Raw genomic sequence first — 25,218 nt, 5'->3', positions numbered from 1 at the left:
TAGTCCAAAAGCAGGCTGTGTGTCTGCAGCCTTGCTTTATTCCCCCCACTCTTCAGCCAGCCCTCACAACACAAAGCAATAATCCTTGGTCCAAACAAATAAATAAACACATAAAGCAAACCTTCAGCCTTCTCTCCCAACATCAGAAGAAGGCCCTTCCAAAAGACAAACTCTGTTAGATTTTGGTCTGCTTCAGGCCCCAAACCTGCTCCTTCCCCCAGCCAGAGCTCCTTGGTCATCTACCCTTGGACCGCAACCTGCAGCTAATCTCTCACAGCTGGATTCCTATTCCAGGTGTGTCTGCTTCCCTTAAAGGGCCAGACTGCTCTGTTACAAGGGCTCTCGATTGTTCTTGGGTGCAAAATGTGCTGCAGTGAAATGAGAGGGTGAAATCGTCCTTACTTCTTACTGAGACAGGCTCAGAGGCAGCAGGAGAGATTCAGAGCACCCTGTGAAAGCATGGAGGGGGAAGACTGTAGGGCCACTCAAATGCCCTGAGTGCAGTGAGCTGCACAGGACTGTCATGGAAAATAAAAAGCACATCTTCACGAGAAACCAGGTCCTGGGTGAGATCTTTGGGATCTGTTTAAAAAATAATAATAACCTAAACCAAGTGGATCAAAATACTAAACAGCTGGGCAAATTAGAAACAACATTATTTGTAACCTGAGCCAGGACATACAGTCTGGTTTCTAGCCAATACTCCTGGATCAGAAACCCATCTTAGCTGGAATGTGGACTGGAAAGCTGGAGAATCCCCCAGGTCTAAAATCCCAGGGCATATCTACATGTGCATTTTAATGTGCATTACCCTATTTTAACACGCATTAAAGCATCACTAAAGTGTGCTCTTTAGTTAGCGCTCATTAAAATAGGCTAATGCTCCTTTTTCTAGTACCTTGCACTGCAGATACTAAATTTAAAGTTAATTACCTAAAGCACATTAGTGAACATGTAGATGCATCCTCAGAGATTGGAGAGACTCTGAACCTTGCAGTACAACTTAAAATATGCATCTAAGGCTAGAAAAATGTTGTGAGACTTGATATTTTCCATTTTTAAAAACCATTTTCCTGCACCTTGGCATTTCCTGATTCTACAGGAACCAGAATGGTACAGTAAAAGGATATTCTCAGGATGTTTCTGGCTCAGCTGGAAGCGGGGAGTACATGACTCCAGTGCTAGGAGTGGGTTCACATGAGGCTTCCCTAGCTCAAGGGTCCAATATCAAGAGGGTTGCTTTGCATAGCCTCCAGAGAAGTATCCCCCAGCCTTTCTGAATCTCTGAGGCTACCTTTGCTCTTGCAGGGATTTCAAGCTGTTAGTGATGCCTCATTTCTTCTTTTTATCTCTCGGTGACACATGATAGTCTAGTCTCCTAAGTGTATAAGGGCACAGATCAGTGGAGCTGGGGGAATGCACCAGTGCAGGGTCTGCCACATAGCCCCTAGATGGTAGGGCAAGTTGGGCGTGAAGGCCAAAGATGAAAGGTGCACATCCCTTCACTCTCATCTTTATTTACAGACACAACAACATCCTGGGGTTTGGTGACAAGAGCAAACAGCACATCACAAAGCATTTGCCCACATGCAGACAGTGCTACCCCTGCAGTGAAGTCTTCACAAGCCCGACTGGTTGGTGCCTCGGGAACTTGGGGGTTGTGGGTTCATGCAGGTTTTGTGGCATAGGGAATCCAACTGGATGACCAAACGGGAATGTGCCTCTCCATGCCTGCGCCTCTCGTCTGCCTTCCACCCAGGCAGTGTCTATTTCCATCGGCCACCGACCATGCTCTTCCCACGGGCAGCCTTCGAGCTGGAAGGAAAGCAGAGAAGCATAGGCTGAACTGTGTCCATTGAAGAGGACGCAGAAGGACATGGGGCAGAGAGAACAGCAAGTCTAGGTTCTTGAGCAGGGCTCTAAGGAGCTATCCTCTCTGCCAGGTGGTGAGAGGAGGAGGAGGCTGAAGAACTCTGCAAAGAGATGGAGAAAATCTCTGGGACAAACTTCTCTCAGGCCTGAAGCCTTTCTTGATGGAGGGGGATATTGCCTTTGGATTTTTTGTGGCTCAGATCTGGTTGTTCACTAATGCACTGACCTGCTCAGCCAGACCTGTTCAAGCTCTGTGCTGAGGCAGGGTCAGTAAGTCAAGTGGCTTCTTCTGCTCTCTTTTGCCCTTTCCTGATCGAATAGTTCTTAGGAAAACAGGGCAAGAGAGAAGCCTGAGGACTGCGCATAGCTAGGAATAGTCGCACAATGTCCTGTGTGTGGCAGTGATGGGTAAGTGGGTGTTATCCTAGCACACGGGGCCTATTTTGCCTCTGTTCTTACTGTAGCATCAATAGGGCTGCTCCCAATCCATGCCAGGTATTGGCCAGAGGAGGATCAATCCTAGTTGTAGCAGGTAAGAATCTCCTCTAGTAATATTCCTGCCCATGCATTTTACTGTGAACAGTGCAGTGCAGCTGACTTGCCCTTCTGCCTCAGGTCGGCACAGGAAGGGTCCAGACACAAGTGCAGAAGGTGAAAACCAACCACAGCAGTGTTGCACTGCCTGTCAGCGTTAGCCAATGGGAAAACAGGTGGTAAAGAGCAGGGGTCACATCCTGAGCAGCGTAAAGTGACACACCTTCTTTAAAGTCAATGCAGCAACACTGAGGCCAAGTGAAAATGTGGTCCCAAAGCTTCCCCAAGTCAGCTCAGAGAGAAGCCACATTTATTTTCAGCAATAGATTCCCAACACTGTGCTGCATCCTCCTGCCTAGAGATATATAAATGCCTCCCTGTGCAAAGGCAGCAGGAAGAGGTCTCCCAGCCCTACCAGACCCTGGGCTTGTAGGTCTCCTTCAGCAAGGCAGAGGCCAGGTCTCTACTGGAAGAGCGTTGCTGATGCAACGAGCCCCGTAGAGCTGTACTGGTGAACCCTGAGTGCGACACCATTAACAGAGCACTTTTGCTGGTGTGGCTAACATCAGTTCTTCCAGGCAAGCAAGCTCTGCTGGCAAAAGCCCTTTGATGACAGTATGACTGTATCCCCCCTGGGGCTTGGAACAGAAATGTCATCACAGTTAAACTTGTGACAGCCGGTGCTATGCTGACAAAGACTTAAAGCATACACCTGACCTAAGTTCCCATGGACCAAAACCTCAGTAATGCCTTCAGGACTTCCAGCTTATGGAGGTCAGCACATCCAGCCGTAAGGTAGAAGCCATCTCATGTGATCTCAATGAGCAATCAGACAGCTTGTCCAGGAAGCAAGCCACACACAAAATAGTCTAAGGCAGTGGGGGGGCTAACCTTTCTGGCAGGCATGTCCCAAATTAGCCCTGCACCCTCCCTGAGGGCTGCTCCAGTCCCCGTCCTCTGCCTGATCTGCTGCTCTGCTTTCTGCTTCTCTCCCTGTGCTCCCTGCCCACTCTGCTATTTTGCTTTCTGCTCCCTGCCCTCTCTCCAGTTTGCCACATGCCTCACAGGGAGGCTGCCTGTGCCACATGTGGTACCCATGCTGCAGGTTGGCTACCCCTGGGCTAAAGTGTTAACATTTTGATTGTAATCACTGAACCCTTAAAACCAGAATGACACAGCAGGAGCCCAGCTTCTCTCTTGCTCCTGTCTGTCAGCCTCCTGCCCCCTCATCTTTCAGAGCAGTATGAAAAGCATCCCCTTCCAAACATGCCAAGCAGCCCATGGAGACAAACAGCTGCCTCCATGCTGCCTGGGTCACTCCATCTACTCCCCCCTGGATCTAGCTTTGCATCAGATCTATTTGCCCATGCAGCATGTCTGCAGTATCACCAAGTACACAGATATCCATGCTACTCACCCTTTGCTGTAGGGATGGTTCATGTCAGGAATAAGAGAAGAGAGGCTTGGTTTAAGCAGATCAGAGTACTTCTTAGCCAGCACATGGGCTGAGTTGGGTGTACCTGGGATGTCTGATGAGGCAGGGCAGGAAGGAGCAGCTTGAACAAAGGCATTTACATCTGTCTGGATTAAACATGGGCTGATATGTCGGGGGAACTAGGAAAGACTTCCTAGCTGCTGTGCTTTCCTAGTCTCTCCAGCACAAGGGATGCTGATAGGAAACAGGATCCTGATTCCTCTTGGGGTTATGCTGCTCTGACTGCATAATCTTCTTGACCTGACCCAAAAGCATGCTCCACTCCCTGCTGCTGAGATTCAAAATGCTTCTGCAGAGGGACCTGACTTGGGCATGGGAGATGGGCCAAAATAGGCAGGCCACGAAGGCGTACTGGATAGAGCTGGGCACATGTTTCACCCACAGCAATGCTGCTGGTGCCAGTATGCTCTGTCACTGGCTTCCAACCTGGGAGGTGTACAGCCTTAACAACTGCAATGCAACCCAGAAGTGAAAGTCAGGGGGAAGACAACAACAAGGCTAGAGAAGAGATGAGGGAAGCGAGGACAAGAAGATATATTGGGAAAGGGGAAGGGAGGAGTGAGGACGGGGGCAAAAACATGGAGAAGGAGAGCTCAGTTGGGTTCTAGAGAGCATCTGGCTTGGGAGGGAAATGGCTACAGAAGAGAAGGACAATGAAGAGCAAAGAAGATGGGGAGACGTGGTGAAGGAAACCAGAGCAAAGGAACCAAGAGCAAAAGCCTACATCATCAGGGTCTGAACCTGCACTGTTGCCACCTGAACCAAAGTAGACACCACACTAACTGACAGCAGTAGTAGACTGTCATCTATGTGGAACAGCAAAAAGGAAAGGATGCAACTCATCCAGGATCATTGTGTTAAAGAGCATAGAAGAGAAGGATCATTGGAAATTAGGGTTGGAAGCGACCTCAGGAGGTCATCTAGTCCAACCCCCTACTCAAAGCCCCAACTAGATCATCTCAACCAAGGATTTATCTAGCCTGGTCTTAAAAACCTCCAAGGACAGAGATTCCACAACCTCTCTGGGTAACCTGTTCCAGTGCTTTATTACTACCATCCTTGTGAGAAAGTTTTTCCTAATATCTATAGAATCATAGAGGAGATGAAAGAGTGGAAAGAAATGAGAAGTGTCAGAAAGAATGGGAGCTAAGGGAAGGGAAAGGAGCAGGGGAAGAGCAGAAAAGCTCCTGCCAGTTTTACCATCCCCAGGCTAGACCTGGTATGCTTGTGAGCATGGTCCAGGGATAGGAAGACAAGGGAGGATGAAGGACAAGATACAGGCAAAGAAGAGAAGCAGATGGAATTAGAGGGAAGAGCAGCAGCAAGGAGCAACAGGAAGAGATGATGATATGGGAAATGAAAGAGAAATGCAAATGGGGAAAAATTACTCAAGGAGAGAAAAGGGCAGGCAAGGAACAGAGAGGGACAGGGAGAGGGCAGGGGACACTTGATCCATCTGAGGCTGGAGCAGCCTGGGTACTTACACTTTCTGGTGATCGCTAACACGGTTTCGGAGAACATTGATCTGCAGGAGAAATACAGAAATCTGGTAAGGCTTGAAGCTGGCAGCTTGTATGAGCTGGTGAGCAACATGAGGGAATGTGGGACTTCAGAAGAAGGTGAAGCAGCAAACAAACTCTGCTAATGATAACTTGGCCATAAAGTGCAATCAGCAGCCCTTGTCATAACTGCTAGGCTTCTAGGAGGGTAGGCTGAAGAACCCCAGGGTCTGTCTGTGACCAATGCACTTTATCCCCATCCCAGTCCTGGCTGTTTTCTGTTGCAAAGGACACTCCTGATCAGGGGCAGAATTGCATTTTCAATAGTGTCAGGCCAGAGAACTTACAGCTTGCTTTCCGCAGAGGAAAGAAAGGGAAGAGATTCCTTTCTTCCTAGAGGATAGCTCCAGGCACATCCCTGTTCTTTATCTAGCACCTCCTAGTCCTGGTCTTTTGTCTGGCTACAATTTGATGGCTTACATACATGCCATGGACAAGCAAACATATCTGTTTACTCATTCAGCCAGTTTATGGACTACTTAACCTGCACAGTAGCTCTGCAGACATTTAGACGTCCACATTGCATGGGTAATAAAGGGTAACAGAATCATGAACTATGCAGAAGTACCAGCAAGGCTGTTCAGCAGGAGAGGTTGGGTCAGTACTGCAACCTGTGTAAACCAGTGTAGCTCTACGGGAGGCAATGGAGCCCTGAGGATTTATGCAGGTAAGGGTCTAATTTGATTAACATCAGCACATTGCCCTTTCCTCTTAGGGGAGCTGGGTTAGGTCCCAAGAGGGAATAAGATCTCCGACCTGGGTGAATTATTATACATGGAGCCACAAAGACATGACCTTGTGAGATCCAAGGATTAGGAAGGAGCTTTCCTAGGTCTTCTTCCAGGATACATAGAGCTGAGAGGGTACAGCAACAGCCCCAGCATCCAGGGCATTTGCAGTAGTGATGGGAACAAAGGCATCCGCTTGAACAGGGGGAAGTCAGCACCAGAACAATCATCAAGTCTCACCTCATATTTCTGCCTCTTGAATTTGTCCTGCAAGTCAAATTTCTCAGCTTCCAAGTCATAGATACTCTGCCACAGGTCCATGGCCTTGTCCCTGCAGGGAAAGTTACGGGACATTGGTGAGCGGGGAAAGGGGAGATGACATTTGTGTGCATGTGCACCTGGGGAGAGCCATGTGATTTCCTGAACTGCACCCAGTTCCCCCATCCCCAAGTCCTCAGGAGATGGGTCTCTCTTTAGACTGGGGCCTACTGAGTAAAATAGAGGACATAAAGGCTTTGGGTTTCGTATCAATAGAGGACAGAGTAGCAGAAAAACAGAATGTCCTCTATGATGGCTACCCTACAGATGGGTCAGCTGGGCAGTCAGGGCTAACCCAGGCTGGAGTGTAGTGCCCTGGTACCATGGGATCCTCACACAAAGGCAGGTTGGAGGAGGAGCAGCCTGGGCAAGGGAGTTTGAGCAAGGAGTTGGGGAGAGACGGGGGCCAGGAGGTAGTGAGGCAAAGGGCTTATGGCTCAGACAAATGCCCCCACCTCACTTTCAGCCTGTAGGAGAAGTGGGGTCACCCCCTCCCCCAGCTCCCTGGCCCCACTCGTACCTCAGCTTGTCTTCATTGAGGTGGTCGATGTTCAGAGGTTTGCGCCGTTCACTGAGGATCTTCTTCTTCTTCTCCCGCTCTGTTTGCTTCTTCCCACTCTTCTTCTCTGTCTGAAGTCACCACCAGTGAGCCAGAGTCAGACGGAGTTAACTCCACCCGGCGCTGGCTCTCCTCCCCCAGTGAGCCCCAACAGCCCTAGGGACAGGGAGGTTGGAAAGGGATGCCTAGCTGGATGGAGAGTCTCTCACCCACATCTGCCTTGCTCCACCAGCCTGGTCCCAGATGCCCCTGTGCTATGAGCCTGGTCTAAGAGCTGGGACTAAGCAGGCCTGGCTTTTACGCCCAGCTCTGCCAAGGATCTGCTATGTGATCCTGAGCATGGCCATTCTTCTCTTCTGTATCTGTGTTCCTCTTGTCTTTGAACTTTTTGGGCAATGATTGATTCTCCTTGTGTATGACTGGGCACTACCCAGCACGCAGGCCCATAGCCAAGGTGGGGTAGTTATGGTGGTAAAATACTAATAACAATGGTTTGTCTCCCTTGAAACCAGTGGTTCTCAACATTTTTAGCCTCAAGACACCCTTAATTAGACTCAAAGCAGCTCTTGGGAAATGTAAGTTCTTCGTTTTCACTTGTTTTTTGACTACAGAAAAATAATAGAGCAATTCTTCTGTTGCAAGAAACTCAGAAAGACCGCTGCGGGTCAGAAAGTTTTTAAAACAATGAACTGCTATTTGAAATCTCTGGGTTTATCTTGTGAATCTTGTTTGCACACCTAACAGTGCTAACATGGCATGGCACCCCATGCCACCCTTGAAAAGGTCTCAAGGCAACTCAGGGTGCCACAGCACACTGGTTGGGAATCACTAGGGTTACCATAAGTCTTGGGTTTTCCCGGACATGTCCACTTTTTTTGGTCCTCCCATCTCCATCCAGGCTTTTTTTTTAAATATCAACAAATGTCCAAGATTTTGCTTTGCTCTGCACTGAAGTTTTTCCCAGCACTTCCCAGTTTGTCCTAGCAAGGAGCTACTTGGGAGCTGGGGAGAGTGGGGGGAGTGCAATTGGAGACAGGGGACACCATGTGCTCTGCACGTGCACCTGGCTGGCATGCAGCTAGGCAGGGTGGTAGGACCAGCTCTGGCAGCTGGATGCAGGTAAGTCTATGGGGGCATGCCCCCCCCCAGTCTTATTACCCCCCCTTCCCCACAGGTGTCCATTTTTTAAACTAAAAATATGGTAATCCTAGGAATCAGTGCACTACACAATGGCAAACAGGCACTTGATAAACCACAAAGGAGACAGACCCTTTGCTCAGACAGTAATGTCATTGAACAAAACTGAAACAGAAAGAGACCTAGGGCCTTGCCTAGAGGCCATGCTGCACTGTATGTGGGAGGTCTTTAGCCAGAGCCTGGGGATGGGAGCAAGAAAGGCCCTGGTAACAGGCCAGTACTGCTTAGGGAGTTGGGAGAGCAGGTGATGCTGCTCCATGTTATGTGAAATGCTGCGGCAATGAGCCTAGTCAGCAAGTGATGTCTACACAACTGGGGCCCGTTTCTCCAGGGATGTTAGCAGCTCCCACGAGGCCCTCACAGCCATTTACCTTCTGCAGATAGCCCCCAAAATGCAGCATGTTGGAGAAAGCCTTCTTCTTCCTGGCATCCTCCTCAGCCTTCTTCCTGGCCTCCTCTTCCTCTTTGCGAGCTTTCTCTTCCTGCCAGAGTGGAACCAAAATTAGAGTGTGTCTGGAGAAAAGCTGGAGGAGGAAGGGGAACTCACTGCTACCTTGGTCCCTGAAGGTTTATTTGAACACTAACCCACCCTGACCCTCCTTAGCTGCAAGCAGCATAGCCAAAAGCTGCAGCCTGGCAAAGGGGCCATGATAGACTGTCTGGCTTCCCTATGCCATGGCTGGCCAGTGCCTGGGTGTGCATTACCTTTGGGCTCCATCATCTAGGAGCATCACCTATGGGCTCTGACCTCCCCCATCTAGAAAGGCAGTCATTGCAATTTGAGAAGTAATAACATAATCTAATCCTGTTGGGAAGAATCCCAGCCCTAGCCCAAGCCCAGCTCCCCTGTTGGGATATGGTAGGGGGCTGGGAGGCAGGACACTCACGGCCACACGGGCCTGGCGCTCCTTCTCCCGTTCACTGCGGATCCGCTGCTGCTCAGCCCGCTCCGCTCGCCGCTGCTCCTGGGTGGGAAGAGCAAGGCATCAGAATAAAGACACCCATGGGAGCCTGCTGCAAGCGCTTTCTTGGTGCCAAATGCCTGGGGTGCAGTCTGGGCCAAACAAGCTGTTTTCTGGGTCAACACAGTACTGCATTACCAGTGCCCCCTGCATGAACATCCTATCCAGATACAGCTGGGGGGGAGTGAGTGCTGGAACAGCCCACTACCTGGGGTCCAAATAATCGGGACCATAGACCCATAGACTCATAGGAAGTTAGGGCTGGAAGGGACCTCAGGAGGTCATGTCTAGTCCAACCCCTGCTCAAAGCAGGACCATCCCCAACTAGATCATCTCAGCCAAGGCTTTGTCTAGCCAGGTTTTGAAAACCTCCAAGGGTGCAGCTTGCACCTCCTCTCTGGGTAAGCCGGTCCAGTGTTTTACTACTCTGCTAGTGAGAAAATTCTTCCAGCTGGGATTTTCTCAACTCTGGGCTCCAGATATGCCTGACTCTGAGCTTGGCTCCCCATCTCCCGGGAAGTTGGGTCTGCTTCAGCTTTCAGCTTCTCATATTATTAAGACCCAATCCCGCTTCTAGTGCCTTTGTCGGGAGAATAACGTCCCTTCATTGGGGGAGGCAGGGGTGGTGGGGGGATGGACAACCAAGAGCTCCAGCCTTACGATTCTGTCCTTGAGGAAGATGAGCTCCTCCTCTTCCTTCTTCCGGTTCTCAAAATGAGCTTCAATCAGGGTCTGCAGTTCATTCAGGTCCTTCTCCATGCGTTTGCGATGAATGTCCTGCATGGTACATGGAACTCAGTCAGATATTGCCACCCCCTCTGGGATCAACAGCAACCCAAGCATTGTGGGGCCAGGTCAACCCCAGGACAAGATGATGAGCCAGCAGGCAGTGCTGGCTAAATGCCCAGGGAGAGCTGGCAGACATGGACCTGCATGTACTAGGTAAATACCTAGAGGTATTGGCAGATAGAGCAGTGAAAAGTGGTCTGGGTAAATACTCAGAGGGATGGAGGGAAAGGACCCCAAGACAGCTTGCAGACTACTTTCTTTCTTCTGTATTTGCATCCCTCCATGAGCATGTGCAATTAAATTTAGTGCCAACCTGCTGGCCACTGCACTGAATCCCACTACTGTCCCACAGAGCAGTCTGGGACCTGTTAAACATCCACTACTCACATCAAAGTCCACTTTCTCCCCATCTGGGATCTTGGGGGGCACCAGGTTTGTCATAAACAGTCTGGAAATGAAGACAGAAGAATGAGGGGGGCAAGCCTAGGCCAGTCTAAATGCTGCAGTACAGGGACTGAGGATGGCTGGTGACCTTTCGGGCAACTTGACTCAACACACTTTTATTTAAGAGCCTCGCTTTCTTCTATAGCAATGTTTAAACTCTTTCTCAGGGTTCATGCGTTTTGCCTGCCTGACTTTGGATGAACATGACTAACTGCCTCTCTCTGCTGATGGTTCTGGGAAATTTTAATTGTGTGTTCAGGGCCATAACCTCATCACAGCTGGATAACAGTGTGCCCTATGCATCCCTTTTCCAACTCGAGCTGGGAGAAACTTGTTTGGGGTTGATTTGGTATTCAGACAGTGCACTACTACTGAGTGCTACAGGAGACACTAGTCTGTATATGTGAATTCACTTGTGTGTTCGGGGGTTTCATTGCCTATTAGCTTCCTAGTGTTGTCTGGTGTCTGGGGGTCTGGATGCCTCACTGATTGGGATTTTAGAGAAATATCTGGGATTTATGGACTCTAATCCCTCAACAATCAGGAAGAAAGAATTTGGCCTTACATGGGGAAAAGTGTTCAAGCTTTTAGCCAATTAAAAATCTGACCAAAAAGCTCATCAAGCCCCTGTAACATACAGGGCTTGTACCAGTTCTCAGCACAGGAGGATACTTGCTTGAGGCTGCCAGCTAGGGTGCAATAGTGGTTGTGGGTTGGATTTTATATTTTAGCCACATTTTTCCAAGGCCAATGAGGTTCCCCACCTCACTGCTCCAGGGCCACTAAAGGGCAGGAGGAACCTCAAATCACAACCAAATGGGGCTGGCTTGGAGCCCTCCACTCAGAAGTAAATGGCTCTGCGTCCTCTTGCTAGTCCCCAGTGCTGCTTAGCTCCCCAGTGTCCATGACTTCATGGCCCCGTGAAATATAGGCAGGGAAGGTGGGGCTGCAATTTAACTATGGGCAAAATTCCCCCTATGGACAAGACAGGGAAAAGCACAGGTGCTGCAATTCTCTGGAGGCATTGTTTTTCCAGGCTCCTACCCGCAGCTCTGCACAGGGCCAAGTCAGGTGTGTGCACATGACAGGTATAATGACAGGAGTCCCCAGGGCACAGCTAAGGGCAGGGCCTTGCAAGTCTAGAAAACAGATGCAGCCTTTCAAAGGAAACATGAGCAGACCATGCTGTGGTCAACAGAGATGAGCATAAGCTGTTAAAGAGCATCAATATTATATCTGCCCTGGGGGTTTTGGTAGAGACTTTATTCTTTCCTTTTTCCAAAAAAAAAAAAAAAAAAAGCAATAAAAGGTTTTGGAGGCAAACATCTTCCTCTTTAGCTCTGGAGGAGGCATACTGGCACCAAGTTACAAATATGGGAACCTTAACAGCACAATCCAACAAAATATTTGGATTCTCCAATCAGTATGTGTCCCTATCCTATACATCAGGGCTGTCACACTGGTTTCGTCCCCTGGGCCAGATATGGACTGCAGGACTCTCCATGGAAGGGAGGTAATATTGTCCTACATATAATAGAAACAGAAGCACGAGGAAAGGAGACATTTGTCTGGAACAGATAGGTAGCACAGCTGGGACTAAAGACCACCAAGTATTCTGGTTTCCAGCTAAGCCCCCTGGCTACTGAACCACGTTGTCTCATGCATTAAGATGCCCACATCAGAAAGAGAGAGTGCTTTTGCAGGAGGCTCAGAACTGCACAATCATTACAACAGCCACAGGCTGCTGCAGGTCCTTATGCAAAGGCATTTTTGTTAAGACCCATCTCCTTAGAGCCTGCCCACACGAGAAGAGATTCTGATAGATCTGAGTATTCCCATTCCTACTGCTCATGTTTCCATCCAAAACCCTTTTGTTCTGCTGAACCCCTCTGAAATGAGAACATTGCCCCTGCCCCAAGCGCAGCAGCAGCCTCTTTCCTGCAACAGTCAGCGAAGCAGAGTGCACGTGCCTCTACCGCAAGTCAGTGCACAACCCAGCCATGGTTATGGAGCAGTATTACCAGAAGAGCTTAGAAAGCTGAGCCTACCTGGAGACACTAGGAAAGGTTGTGGCCAGGTGATGGGGTACAGGGTCAGGGAGTTGGGGGGAGGAGAGGAAAGAACAGGAGAAGGTTTAGAAGGACATGGCCTTCCCGTGGGCCCACAAAACACAGTCTTCACTTGCTCCTTCTATCTGCCAGGACTCCCAGAGGTTCATAGGATGTTCCCATCCATGTTCTTGCCTGTGTGGGAGGATCCAGGCAGACAGCTGTCTCACGAGAGATGCTCAGATGGCTCCAAGAGGATGCCAGCGCTCTGGCTGCACTGAGGAATGTGCAGGAGGCTCCGATTGCACCAGGAATGCACAGATGGTTTCCAAGAGCCACAGCCAGCAGGGAGGCTTCAGCTGTGCCAACAAGCATCCTTGATGCCCCTGAGGCTCCAGTCCTGGATTTGGCCTTCCTCCTCCTGTTCTCTTTCTTTAGTTTCCTTTCTCCCCGCTCTTCTTTTTCTGTTTCCCCACCACCCCCCCATTTCAAACTACCTGCTTCTCTTCCATGCTCCTTTTCTATAGTGTTCTAGCCCCGCTCCTCATCCCCTTTGCTATGCCCTAAGTCTACACACACTATGTTGTACTGATTTCACTGCGCAGAGCCTCGCTCTGTAGCAGAGAAGCCCAGTTCCAGGCATCCCACCCATCCTGCTAGACAAAAAGTAATTCCACTTACTTGGGCCTTGGTTTTGCCTCTTCTGCTGCTCCATGGGAACAAAAGAGAAACACAGTTAGCGGCACAGGGATCTTTGTCTCCCACCTGGATTCGAATGCTGGGGAGGGGACAGTGCTTCGAGTTGTCTTTGCTCCCTCCTGTACAGCAACTTGCAGCTCCTACAGAGCTGCAGCTAAGCCTAGTGTAAGACGTCATCTAATGAGGCATCAGACCATCAACTTAAGACAATGGATGGGCCCAGGCTGCCAAATTCAGGCCCCAGTTCCAATTCCACCCCCACTCTTCAGATCCTGGGGGTCGGGCCAGACTCTTTTCCTACTGCCTGCATTAGGATCGGAGCTGGCTGGTGCAGTGTCTCCTTGCTATCCCACCCTTTGCCCAGCTAGCGTGGGTTGTGCATACAATCATGTAGTGCAGGAGCACGGGGAAAGTGCATTCCTTCCATAAGCCAGCACAGGTGATGGCACTAGCAGGGAGCACAACAGTTTTCTAGTCAAGACCTGGTAAAGAGCACCCAACAGGAGGTTGGGCATTGCACTCCAGCCCAACTGCTTGGTTTGCCAGAGTAAAAGCACCTGAATGGATAGGGTAACCAGTGGGCCATCCTCTCTGTAGCGCTACAGTGGTGGCACTCAGCTCATGGGACCCAGGAGAAAGTTCAGGCATCTCATGACAGGGAGCATTTATAGCCCCTCATACTCCTGCCCCTGCCTTTTGTGAACATGGATGAGGTCTCACTCCTTTCCCTAGCCTCCTGGGGCACCGGGCAGGACAATACATTACCTTCCCCAGGCTCCTGCTCTCCACCTGTGGGAACACAAAATATTAGGTCCTGGCCACCTGCCCTACCTGCACCTCTGTGGCAGACCAGTGCCAGTCCCAACACGTGCTTCCATTCTGCATGGGAAGCTAGCTTGGTGTTAGCCTCTCTAGGCGATGGGTCTGTAGGGTGAGTCAACTTGGACGCTTGTTTTTTCCCAGCTTATTTTAAGTACCTCCACTTTGGGTCTTTGGGATACCCTAGGTCTCAATGCTGAGCAAAAAGTGCTTTATCAGGTGACCCCTGAAGGGCCTGTGGGAGTTTGTTTGGCACATCTATCATGCTTCTGTACCTGTCCCATTTCAGCCTTCATGCTCTAAGAGTTTTGCGGTGATGGTAGGAGGTTGGGGCAAAAGGTTGGGGTCATAAGCTTCAATATAGCAATCTACAAATGGAGCTAGGACAGTTACTACATGCGCTTCCTTCTGGGCAAGGCAGCAGAGCCACAGGGATCTCAATCCTTGGGCTTTGCAGAGGCTTATGACAACACATCCTTCATGTGACATCTTGGGGCCCAACACTGCATTGGGTAGAATGCCCTCATCTTCTCCGACATGGCTGGGCATGCTCCATCATCTTGCAGGGAGCATGTAGTGGTTTGCAGGGCTGTGTTTTTGGTCCTTACATTTTCCTTTGAGCACTGAGGGCAGCCGCACCCTAAAGACAGACCTGACAACTGGATGTGGGATGAAACCATGACTTTCAGTGGGGCTTCAATTAAACCCTCCAGATTCCCACCAGAATAAGACCTGGCTCTTTCCAAGAGCTTCTGTACCTCAGACCAGTCTTTCCTTTGCCTTGCTAGCACCTGAACTCTGAAAGCAGGAGAATTTCTCCTTTCTTCATTTGAGTTAATTCTTCCTTGGACAGCACAGAAGTATCTTTGTAGTGCCAATGGGCTATATGCCACATGCTGGCTCTCTGCACGTGCATGCGAGGAAGGGTGCTCTACAGGGCGGGGGAAAGGTTGAGTGTCTCGCACCACATAGGTCAGAAACTGCATGAGTAGGAGCAGTTAAATTTAACCCTGAAAATCTAAATAGTATGAATCATGTTTGCCTAAATGGAGTGAAATAAGGACCATGCAGGCCAAGAGGAAAAGACTCCTATTCTCCCACTTGCTTTACCTTCTTCTGCTTCCTTAGCTTCATCTTCATGTTCTATTTTAAAAGCAAAAAGGAGAATTCAATCAGAGACTCACACAGAAGCACATTCCCCCAGCAAAGGCCCTGTGGTATTCCTAGCATGCTTCTCGTAGCCACTGTGGAGGGCGCTTGCATTGCTGAGATTTTCCTACTGAAGAATCCTCCCGAAGACAGCTTTGTACCACCTCAGGGGGAGATCCGGTACTTTGGCCAACTTCAGAGGGGCCTGATGATTTTTAACCTTTGCCACAGAAATTATACTCTAGCTTTAAGTCTGGAAATGAACATGCTGAGGAAAGACTCAGGCCTTTGAGTGCTGGAAAGATGCCAACTCTCTTTTCTTATTTGTCTTATTTTAAAGCGTAGATGGTTGGTTTTGTGCTGAGGGGGAGGGACAGAGATAACGCAGTGTCACCCCCCGAATCTAAAGACAGAGAGCTTTTCACATTGCTTGGCACTGAGTTTACTTGGCACTTAACACCAGTATGCTGCTCAGGGCATTGGGGATATGAAGAATTTCACACTCAAGCACAACCATGTTAAGGAAACCCTGACCTCAGATCCAGCCCTCATAAAACACCTACTCCACTGGCTTGAGCGTTGTACTTTTGGTACAGCCCCAGCTTGACTGACTGGCTCTCTAGCTCAAGCTGGAGAGTTTCCTGCTTTTAGCTCTGTCAGTCCCTGGAGCTGACCAGTCTGGTCACCATTGCACAAACTAATAGGTGCACAAAGTGGCAGGAGTAGTGAGAACCTAGGCTGTACCCTGGGGGAGTTTTTGTCTCCTCTTGGGAAGGGCTGACTCAGCCCATTCCTCCTTGCCCAGTAGAAGCAGGTAGCTGGGGAGCCACTAGACCCTGGGAGCATCTCTGATGCACAAATCCTCCCAAGGCTCCCTGTCAAGTGGTGCACTGGGGAAACCCATGGGTAGGAACACGACTTGAGCTGCACACTTGTACAAGGGAGTAAGACCTCCCTAATCCAAGCTACCAGTGGGCATGTTTACATGTGGTTTTACATGTGCCTAAATTTAATTCACATTAGCCTAATGCGCATTAAGGCAATTTAGGCACACGTCTACACATGCACATGCTAAGGGCATTAATGTGATTGTACTGACTTAAAGTTAGTCCCAAGTCAATGGACACATACTGTGTTAATGTGCATTAGTGCATCTACACATTCACTAATGCGACTTAGCTATTTGTGCACACATTTGATATCTGCTTTATGCAGGTTCCAATTTAGGTTCAAATAGCCTAAAATTACCATTTTGAAGGTGCATTAAGGGTATGCATGTGTAGACACATACTCTTAATGCACCTTAAATTGGGCTAATGTGCATTAAATGTGCATGTGTAGACACACCCAATGGTTAGAGAATGGAAGAGTAAGGGCTTCATTTCTTTCAGTTATCAGACCAGAATTAGCACAGTGGCAAAAGTCTCCTCTTTGATCTCAACTCCAGTATCCTGTTTGTTTTAAATATGCTCAATCCTGCAAAGCGCTTATAGCAACCACCCTCAACTCTCACTGCTTACAAGTTGGCTGTGGGTGGAGCTCAGTCTTTAACATCAATGCACTGTTTGCTATACATAGGAGGGTGAGCAGAATTGGGACATAGTATTGCCCCAGAACCCAAGGGAATGGGTTAATGGCCAGAGATCTTAAACACCCCTTACTTTTTGCAGATGAGCTCTGAAAACAGCCCAGAGATCAGTCAAACCATTGAACATTGCAGCCAGCCAGAGCCAGCTGGGCAGAGAGCAATCTTTCAGCAGCTCCACCACATACCTTCAGCCCTGGTTTCCTCAGCCTCCTCTTCCACCTCCTCTATTTGCTCTTCTTGTTCTGCAGAACAATGTGCAGGATGAGATGAGCAACTGAGGCTCCCAAAGGCTAGCTAATAGCATGCAACCCATCCTAGGGAGCTGGCCATGGGGGTGACAGAGACAAGAGACAGGGGAGAGGGCAAGGCAGTGGGGCCATGGAAGACAGATGGGTAATGGTTCAGATCAGGGCTGTCCAACTGATGGCTTGCAGTCTGCATCCAGCCCATGAGGGTCTAATGTGTCTCCTCTCCTCCTCACTAGGCTCCTGTCCAGCTGCCACTCCACTCATTACTTCTGTTGCTGTGGCAGCTGGGGTCTCTGGGGCAGGGCAGCATCTTGGGAGGGGTCCAGCAAACCCACTGCCTGCATGGCAGTGGATGGGGTGTGGAGGCTCATGCTGCCTGTACAGTGTGGCAGGGGGACTTGAGCTGCTCACACGGAGGGGTCCCAGGGAGCCCCATGGACTGTGACCCCCACTGCATGAGGCTCATGACATTTGCAGCCAGAGGCCTGCAAGTGCAATGGTATGCAGCCCCCAGCTGCTCAGAAGCTGGACAGCCCTGGTTCAAGTACACAAGACCTTCCCCTAAACCTCTACCCCAAATCCATGGTTCACACTTGTATCCCTCCATTGTATGATTCTGTCCATGTCAGATTCCCAACATGAATAAGAGTGGCCACGTGGTATCATGGGATGCCCCAAAGCATTTCCAGGGGCCTGTCATGGCCACCACAGGGCCAGCTGAGTCCAGGTTCATCACTCCTCAAGGCAGGAAAGGACAACACATGAAGGAAACATGTGGGGGCAGGCAAGGGGACAATTTCATTGCTCTCCTATGCTGTCCTCAGTCAAATGAAAGAGAGATACCAGCGGGCACTAAAAGTGGTGGCTTTCAGCCATTAAATTAGACAATCTTATCTTGCTTTCTATTTATAGCACTGTAATATCTTTCCACTGGAGGAAGGAGCACTGCAACAAGAATACTCTGGTGCCATACAAGAGCAAGGGCTACTGGGGTCAGTGGCTCCTTGGAGGGACATTCTGGAGGGCAGCCCCAGGAGCAGAGTAAAAGAAACACAATGAAGGAAGCAAATACTAGATGAATTTGGCAATGGGATGAGAGTTAAACACAGGAGACCAGAATGGATTCACAAGGCATGTCAAGCAGGGCTGAGAGAGGGAGAGGAGATGATACAACAAGTAACAACAGAGGAGCAATGGGGATAAGAGAGAGGTCACATTCCAATGACGGGAGATAGAAGCATGTAGGCATATAAGTCAACCCATGGACATTCCTTATGTACAATGTTGGCAAGCAGTAGAGAAATGAGATTAAAAAAAAAAAATTACTACCGTCTTCCTCCTCTATCCATTCTTCCTCTTCTTAAACATGGGAGATGTGAAAGGAATAGTGAAAAAAGTTAGGTATCTTGAAGCTGTAAAGAATCTAGCTAAAGTGTCCTCTAAGAAGACGACTGGCATTTCATTGATTTGTTTCACGGTTCTGTATTCTCTAGGTTTCTTAGTGCTTATCGTATTCTGCCATGCAGGTGTAGCCCAGATGTCAATGAAGTCATAGAGGAATAAAGCTTTTTCTACCATATCCACTTTGCATACACACACTTGCACACGTGTGCTCACACAAACCTATGCATCTCTGCTCACGTAAGCATAGGCATGCACATAAACTCACACATCCACACATACTGTCAGTCACATGCCCTCCAGCAAATGCAGAAAAACCTACAGGATGCACCCGTTTTTAGTTTCTTCCTTATTCTGAAGCAGCAGCGGGTTCATGCTGGACTGTCGTTCAGACAAATCAGTCGCAACTCCAGCCTCCGTTTAGTTATCACGTTGGCCTCGTTACTGCAGACAGACACGAGCTGCAAAAGCTTGGAATCCTGATTTTTTCCCTTAGTGCTCAGATTGGAGGATTTAGCTGTTGCCTGTCTCCATGAATGATAATCAATAAAGTGAAGGCCAAATGTAAACTCCTTAAGACTTTAGACAATACTATTCAATCTTGGAGGGCTGAACTAGGACACAAGTAGCCGGTGTATATTGTACCACCTTCACACAGGGACAAGTTTAACCTCAGCCAAACATCAGCTGACACAAATCTGCTTGAAAATGGAAAGAATAATCACAGGACCTTTCTCTACAGTATTTATGCATCTTTCTCCATCTGCACTTAAGGAATATTCCACCCACCCTAAGCCACTCAACAAAAAGAAAATGAAAGCATTTATCTAAGCCAAAGTATATAATGAAGTGATAGTCCTCATGTCCCTCCAAACAGCAGTGAAAGACCTACCTTCCTCAATGCAGTCCTCTGTAGAAAAAGAAAGTGGGAGGAGAAGAGAGACAAACAGGTTATTGAGGTTTCACTGACCATTTTAAAGGTTCAATCTGTCCTGATGGGAGTGAAGAGGCTCCAGATCATCTTACCTTCTTGCTCCCTGCAAGGCAGAACAAAAAACCATCAAATCAGAATGACTGGCTACAGACTGACATGCTTGTGTCAGTCATTGGTGCATTAGTCCTCCCCAGCTAACTCAGTCTCCCTCATTGAGACAGGTAACACTAACATTTTTGCCCCTTTTGCTATAGGACAGCAGAGATAGGATGGACCACATCTGAATCCAGGTCCAAACTTTCCCCAGTTCTGGGGATGCTGGGATCTGTGGGGTTTGACCTATATCTACCACGAGGGCCTACGTGCTGGTAAAGACAGACACAAAATCAAAACTTTAAAATCAAATGAAATCATCAAGGCTTTACATTTCATAGGAAAGACAGGCCTCAGGGACTGCATCTGGCAAGATCCACCTTTCAATTCACAGCTGTCACCGATTCCCAGTGTGACCTGGGATAAGTCATTTGATCTCTTTTTTGGGCCTTAGCTCCCCACCTGTACCATAGTGATAGTATTCCTCCCCTTCTTCTACTTTTTGCTTCTCTTGCTTATTTGCACTGAAAACCCTTCATTGCATGGACTGAGCTTCTGGCTGTGTGGCTGAGCAGCCCAAAGCACAACACTTCTCTAATCTCAGAGGGGCCTTTAGGCACTCTTGCAATACTATGTTTAAAATAAGCATGACTTTTCCCCCAGAATGACTTCAGTCTGGTTGGTGATTCTTGACAGGGCCCTGTAATAAGCAGAACGGGGTGTGCATGGGACAATATGAGAAAAAGCATTTCACTCAGCATCGAAGCTGCAAGGGGGCTGGCATTTGAAAACAGGACTCTTACTCTTCATATTCTTCAGTGATTCCTCTGGAATCGGACATGTTCTGTGATCTGCCAGAAAGGAATTAAGAGCGAGTGTTAGAAGCTGCAGTAAGAAAATGGCCTCCCAGTCAGCCCTTCGTCATCAGAGATACAAGAACAGGATTTCTGTGTCCCTAGGATGAAGTCATCCTGAATGCCAGCAGTGTTGAGATGTTTTCTGAGCCCACCCTCCCCCTTCTCTGGCTCAACAACAAAGCTCTTTTTAAATAGGAGTCAGGAGGTTAGGAATAGCATCACCCAGCACTGATAACTTTAAGCTCCAGCCCTGTGGACAGTTCGTAGCCACTTCTCTCATCAGCTAGGAGACTTCGGGGCTGTGTGGAGGGTGGGGCAATACTTTACTGCCCTAAGGTTCCTAGTATTAAAGACTGCCCCTTCTGCTTAACCAAAAGTTATTCTTCTGTGGAGTCAAAGAAATGCCATGGAAATGACTTGGTCATTGCAGGGAACATCAGGGTTAATCCTGCCATTCCTACCCTGAATTTGAGAGCTGTTCCCTTGATGTGTCCTTTTTCTTTATCTTGGCTCCTAACTCCCTGTCTTGGGCTTATTAAGAGTCACCAGTTATTCAAGCCTCCTGCAATCTTATACCCACAACTATTCAGAAACAAAATATATGAAATCTCTGTAATAATTCATGTCCTAGCTTTCCAAAGACTCATAGACTTTAGCAGTTTCTGGCTGGGAGGGGGGATGTCTCGAGACTCAGCCCTGTCTACCCTAGTACACCCAGCCAGTGGGCAATGCTGGGAACTGAGAGTCATTGCTCCTGGGCACTACTCCTGGCTCTGCTGCTGACCTGTTATATGACCCTGGGCATGTCACATAACTCCTCTTCGCCTCAGTTTCTACTTCCATAAAATAGAGACAATAAAGCACCTTACAAAAGTTAGCTCATTATTTCTTCCAGCAAAAGGTGGGATAGAAATGCAAATTACTATTATCATTAGAGTATGATATCTCTTCAGTAACCTGGCCTCTATATTTGCTCAAAATACTATTGAGCATAGTCAGAAACTATTGACCACCATGGCATGTAAGTCAGTCTCAGGACCTAAAGGAGAGACAGTCCAAGCCTACTGACACAGCATAAGGAAACATCTAGGAAAAGAGCAGCAGGTGGGGATGGGGAAGTGAGCGATATAGACACTGCAGGCTAAAGGTCCACAGCTGATATTAGATTCACCAAGCATCGGTTCTACCCCAGAGTTAACAATTTGAAGAACAGCTAGAAATACATCTATTATAGCATACTTGTGATACCACCGTGCACCATCAAACTGTCTGCAAATCCATCTGAATCCTTTCCACTTGGTGTTTCATAGTCAAGTAAACTCCACAGTGAATTTCTACTCAAGCCTCCATTTCTGCTGGGTTCACACCAGATTCCATTAGCAAGCCTCATCTAACACCATTTCCTGAATCCTGTCTACCTCTCAGGACTTTGCCTCACTGAAACATTCCCAAAACTTGAAGTTGCTGCTTAGTCTAGCCAGAAGCTCAGTTTTGAATCAACCCCTCAGGCTCAGTGAAACTTGGGTTTCACAAGGAAAGTTTCAGGCAGTTCTACAAATAACTTTCATGTGCAGAAGCACCTGTTCCCAAATCAGTTCTGCTATATATCACCTCTTATCAGATGTTTTGTAACAGCTGATGCTGGCTCCATGCGTTTGGTATTTTTTGCCTGTGCCAGATAGAACAGGCTTTATAATAATTTAATAAAGAACTTTATGAATCCAGAATCACGCACATCAAGGAGAGAAAAGGCCTAGTACACCATTTAGTCTAGTGCATGGTTGGTTCCTGCAGCAGAGTGCATCTTTCAGGACTTAACCCAATCTAATTTTAAGGCTTCAGAGTGATGCATTCTCCAACACCCCCTTTGGGACTTTGGAGATGGGAACCCAACACCCAGGTATGCCAGTCTTCCTATCATTCAGTCTGTCAGTCCCATTATTATTTAGACCATGCCATAATTATATCACACATTTTAATAGGGGTGGCCAGTAGGAAGCTTTTCCTAACATTCAAGCTAAATTTGAAATTCCTGACTCCATTCTGTTATTTGCAGTTCCCTCTTGGACTGGCACAAATATTTCCTGTCACTTCTTGGTGTTTATATTCTTCAGATAGGTATAGATGGCTCTTATGTCCTCGTCCTTTAGTCAAACATTTTCTCTCAAGTCAAAAGCCCTGCCAAGCCTGAGAGCTTGTTAGGCTAATATGATTAAATAATTTCTGTAGTTAATGAGGTACAAAGGAGTGATGTGGCCCATGTCATATCTCATTGCCTTTGATACCCCAGGCCAAATGACCAAGCACTCTGTTGCAGATTAGCCAATTAACCTTGAAGTCCTGCCTCTGAAACTTTAACTCATCATAACTGCCCTGCCCCCACCCCCAAATCTAGCTTTCAACTACTAAATTAACTAGCTCTGTACAATCTCTCTCGCCAGGGGAGAGCAAAGACTCCATCTTAGTGAGAGTTGAGCAAATTTAATTCCCTAAATGCTGTTCATTTCTTTTAAATAAATTCTTTCCAGCTTCATTGACACCCCTTTTGTATTCACTTGCCACAAAATCCCAACCCACCATTTCCTGGAGGAGTGTCAGCAAACTGCACCTGTAGGTCAACACTGATGAATATTTAAGGAACGCAAATTTTGGACCATCTGTGCCAGAAACTTGATTCTAAGGAGTTCCATACATCTAACCAATGCACTGAAACATATCCTGTGATCTGCACATCCAAGAAGCGCAAATCACCAAGATCAAATAACAGCTCACTGCAGAGAATGTATTATCCATAGATTACCATGTTTGCACAGAACTTTAATTAACGGAGCGGTTCCAAATTATGAAGATATTCAAGAAAGTCCTTGGAACACAAACAGAAAAATAAAAGCAGGATAAAGCATGTGGTATGAAACAGTGGATTTAAAACGGTGTTCCCTGGAGCCCTGTGGTTCTGCGATAGGTCATCGGGGTTTTGGCAAAGAGATTGGGGGTAATGGCAGAGTGGGCTGGGAGGTGGTGTGCCACCATTGCTGGGCCAGGTCCCCTGGCTCCATGTCAGTCGTTAGGATAGGGGTAGGAGTTCCTTGGCAGAAGAAGCTCTATGTAAGGGTTCTGTTACTTTAGGAAGTTTGAAAACCAATGGTATCCACCAATTGAGCTGTGATTTAATGGTTCATGTGACCCTTTTGGGTCTGTCTGTTAAGAGGGCCCAATTTATTAGCGCTGATCTGCTTTCCTCCAACGTGAGGTCAGTTAGTACTTGATTGCCTACATGTACAATCACTTCACCCCAAATTTTGTCTGAGATTAAGTGGTTGATTGTATCCCTGGAGTTTTAGTTGTGCAGTGCTCAAGGAAACTACCATGATGAACAGAGATGATCATAGCAGGGTGCAGGGCCCAGACACAGTAGTGGGGGAGGAGGCATGTGGCTGGATGCAAAGCTGGCCCAGCTCTGTAGGGCCCCCCAAAATGCAGGGCCTGGGGCCATTGCCCCAATTCCCACCCCCCAGGGACGGCCCTGCTGCTGCTGAATTACCACTATGCAGCCTTGTTGGTCACTTGAGCAGTTCATAAGGACATCTCCCAGGTCTGCAGCACAAGTGCCCTAAACTGGCTCCATGCTTCAGTTTGTCAATGAGCTGAGGGACTCAACACCACAAGGTCTTGCCTTTCTCTAGCATTGCTCTCATCCCAAAGCAACCTAAGCACTGGACCTGAGGTCCTTGACACTTACCATAGGGCAGAAAAGGAATAACCCCATTGGGCCAAATTCCCTTCTCACTCACACTAGTGCAAGTCAGAAGTGAATCCACTGGGCACAGCTGCCCTCTCGCTCACCCAGGTGCACATTAGGAGGAACTCAAAGTCAATGAAGTTCCACCTGTGCATAACTAGTGATGGGGATTCAGCTGCTGCTTACAGAGGAGTCCCTTCCCCATCCCAGGGATGACTGCAAGAGAACTGTAGGGGCCACTTTTGCTAAGACACCAAGGCAAACCCTTCCTAGAGCATAAATGATGGGGCAGAGCAGATAGGTGGTTGCTCAGTCATTAATGTCCCACTGAAAGGCCCGTCAAGCCCATGGAGCTGAAGGGCTGGGATCCCAGGGAGGTGCCTTACCTCTCAGCCAGGGAGCAGGTGAGATCCCTTGCAGCCAAGTGGAAGCTGGCGCGGTGTCTGAGAAATGCCGTTTGGGAGAGAGAGGCTTTAACAGGGCTCCAGAGCCCCCACCCCCGGCCAGACGCCTGATTGGAGGCATGCGAGCACGGCAGGGCTTGGAATGTGAACACTTGTTAGCTGCTATTTTGGCAGCGTCAGCCACAGCCCCTTCTGTAACTCTGCCTTGCCCCCCCTCCCAGGAGCCCATATAAGCCCAAGCTATTGTATGGCCCTTAGAGAATTGCTATTTTAAACTCGCATGACAGATACACAACTGCCCAAGGGGCTGACACAAGCCAGTCAGCTGTCACTTTTAAGTGGCCTGAATGCTGATAAGCAAATGCTCTGGAGGGCGGACCTGGATTTGAGATGTAGGCTGGCTACCTACGTATCCTAGCTTGTGGCTGCTTTCCACGTTGCTCCCTGTGACTGGGGTACCATCCTCCTCAGTGCTAGGCACAAAGGGCCCCAGGCAAGTCAAAGGTGCTGTTCGCAGGTCTCTGCAGGCCTGGGTGTTCAGACAAATCCCATGCAGCCAGCTGTCTCAGGAGACTCTCATGCACATCCTCATCTCCAGCTGGGCCTGGAAAGACTTCGTCCAAGACCTAGCTTCTATCAGAGGACAGGTAATGTTTATACTCAGGGCAGTAGTTGCCATATGCCTTGGACTGAAGGCTGTATGCCCCCTGAGTCTCTTTCCAAGAGGCAGGTTTTGACTTCCAGATTGATCCCCCGAGGAGCCCAGGAACACTCTGAGACCA

At 48.5% G+C, this 25,218-nt stretch overlaps 1 protein-coding gene and 1 long non-coding RNA gene across 2 annotated transcripts; both read right to left on the bottom strand.

Moving 5' to 3' along the window:
- Positions 1 to 1,497: 1,497 nt before the first annotated feature.
- On the bottom strand, positions 1,498 to 19,516 carry TNNT2 (troponin T2, cardiac type). Its single transcript, XM_059717559.1, has 16 exons — positions 19,500 to 19,516; positions 19,436 to 19,446; positions 19,302 to 19,319; positions 18,338 to 18,367; positions 16,946 to 17,002; positions 15,134 to 15,166; positions 13,970 to 13,993; positions 13,187 to 13,211; positions 10,401 to 10,461; positions 9,885 to 10,001; positions 9,150 to 9,227; positions 8,634 to 8,744; positions 7,027 to 7,136; positions 6,429 to 6,519; positions 5,386 to 5,426; positions 1,498 to 1,815 (listed from the first exon to the last, which is right to left on the bottom strand). The coding sequence occupies exons 1-16, from the start codon at positions 19,514 to 19,516 to the stop codon at positions 1,767 to 1,769; spliced, it is 873 nt and encodes a 290-aa protein (XP_059573542.1). The 3' UTR covers positions 1,498 to 1,766.
- A 719-nt stretch (positions 19,517 to 20,235) lies between these two features.
- On the bottom strand, positions 20,236 to 24,585 carry LOC132244844 (uncharacterized). The gene is made up of 2 exons (XR_009456696.1): positions 24,419 to 24,585; positions 20,236 to 20,287 (listed from the first exon to the last, which is right to left on the bottom strand). It is a non-coding gene; the product is annotated as an uncharacterized LOC132244844 (long non-coding RNA).
- Positions 24,586 to 25,218: the final 633 nt, after the last annotated feature.

The sequence above is a fragment of the Alligator mississippiensis genome, chromosome 14 (assembly GCF_030867095.1).
Source record: "Alligator mississippiensis isolate rAllMis1 chromosome 14, rAllMis1, whole genome shotgun sequence".
NCBI lineage: Eukaryota > Metazoa > Chordata > Crocodylia > Alligatoridae > Alligator > Alligator mississippiensis.
The sequence above is the reverse complement of the archived record's forward strand: the minus strand, read 5'-3'. Positions and strand labels throughout refer to the sequence as shown.

Coding starts and splice junctions, on each gene's coding strand:
- TNNT2 (XM_059717559.1), bottom strand. Junction 10,002..10,400: donor GGGAGAAAGTGGACTTTGAT/GTGAGTAGTGGA, acceptor TGTACCATGCAG/GACATTCATCGCAAACGCAT. Junction 9,228..9,884: donor TCTTCCTCAAGGACAGAATC/GTAAGGCTGGAG, acceptor CTTCCCACCCAG/GAGCAGCGGCGAGCGGAGCG.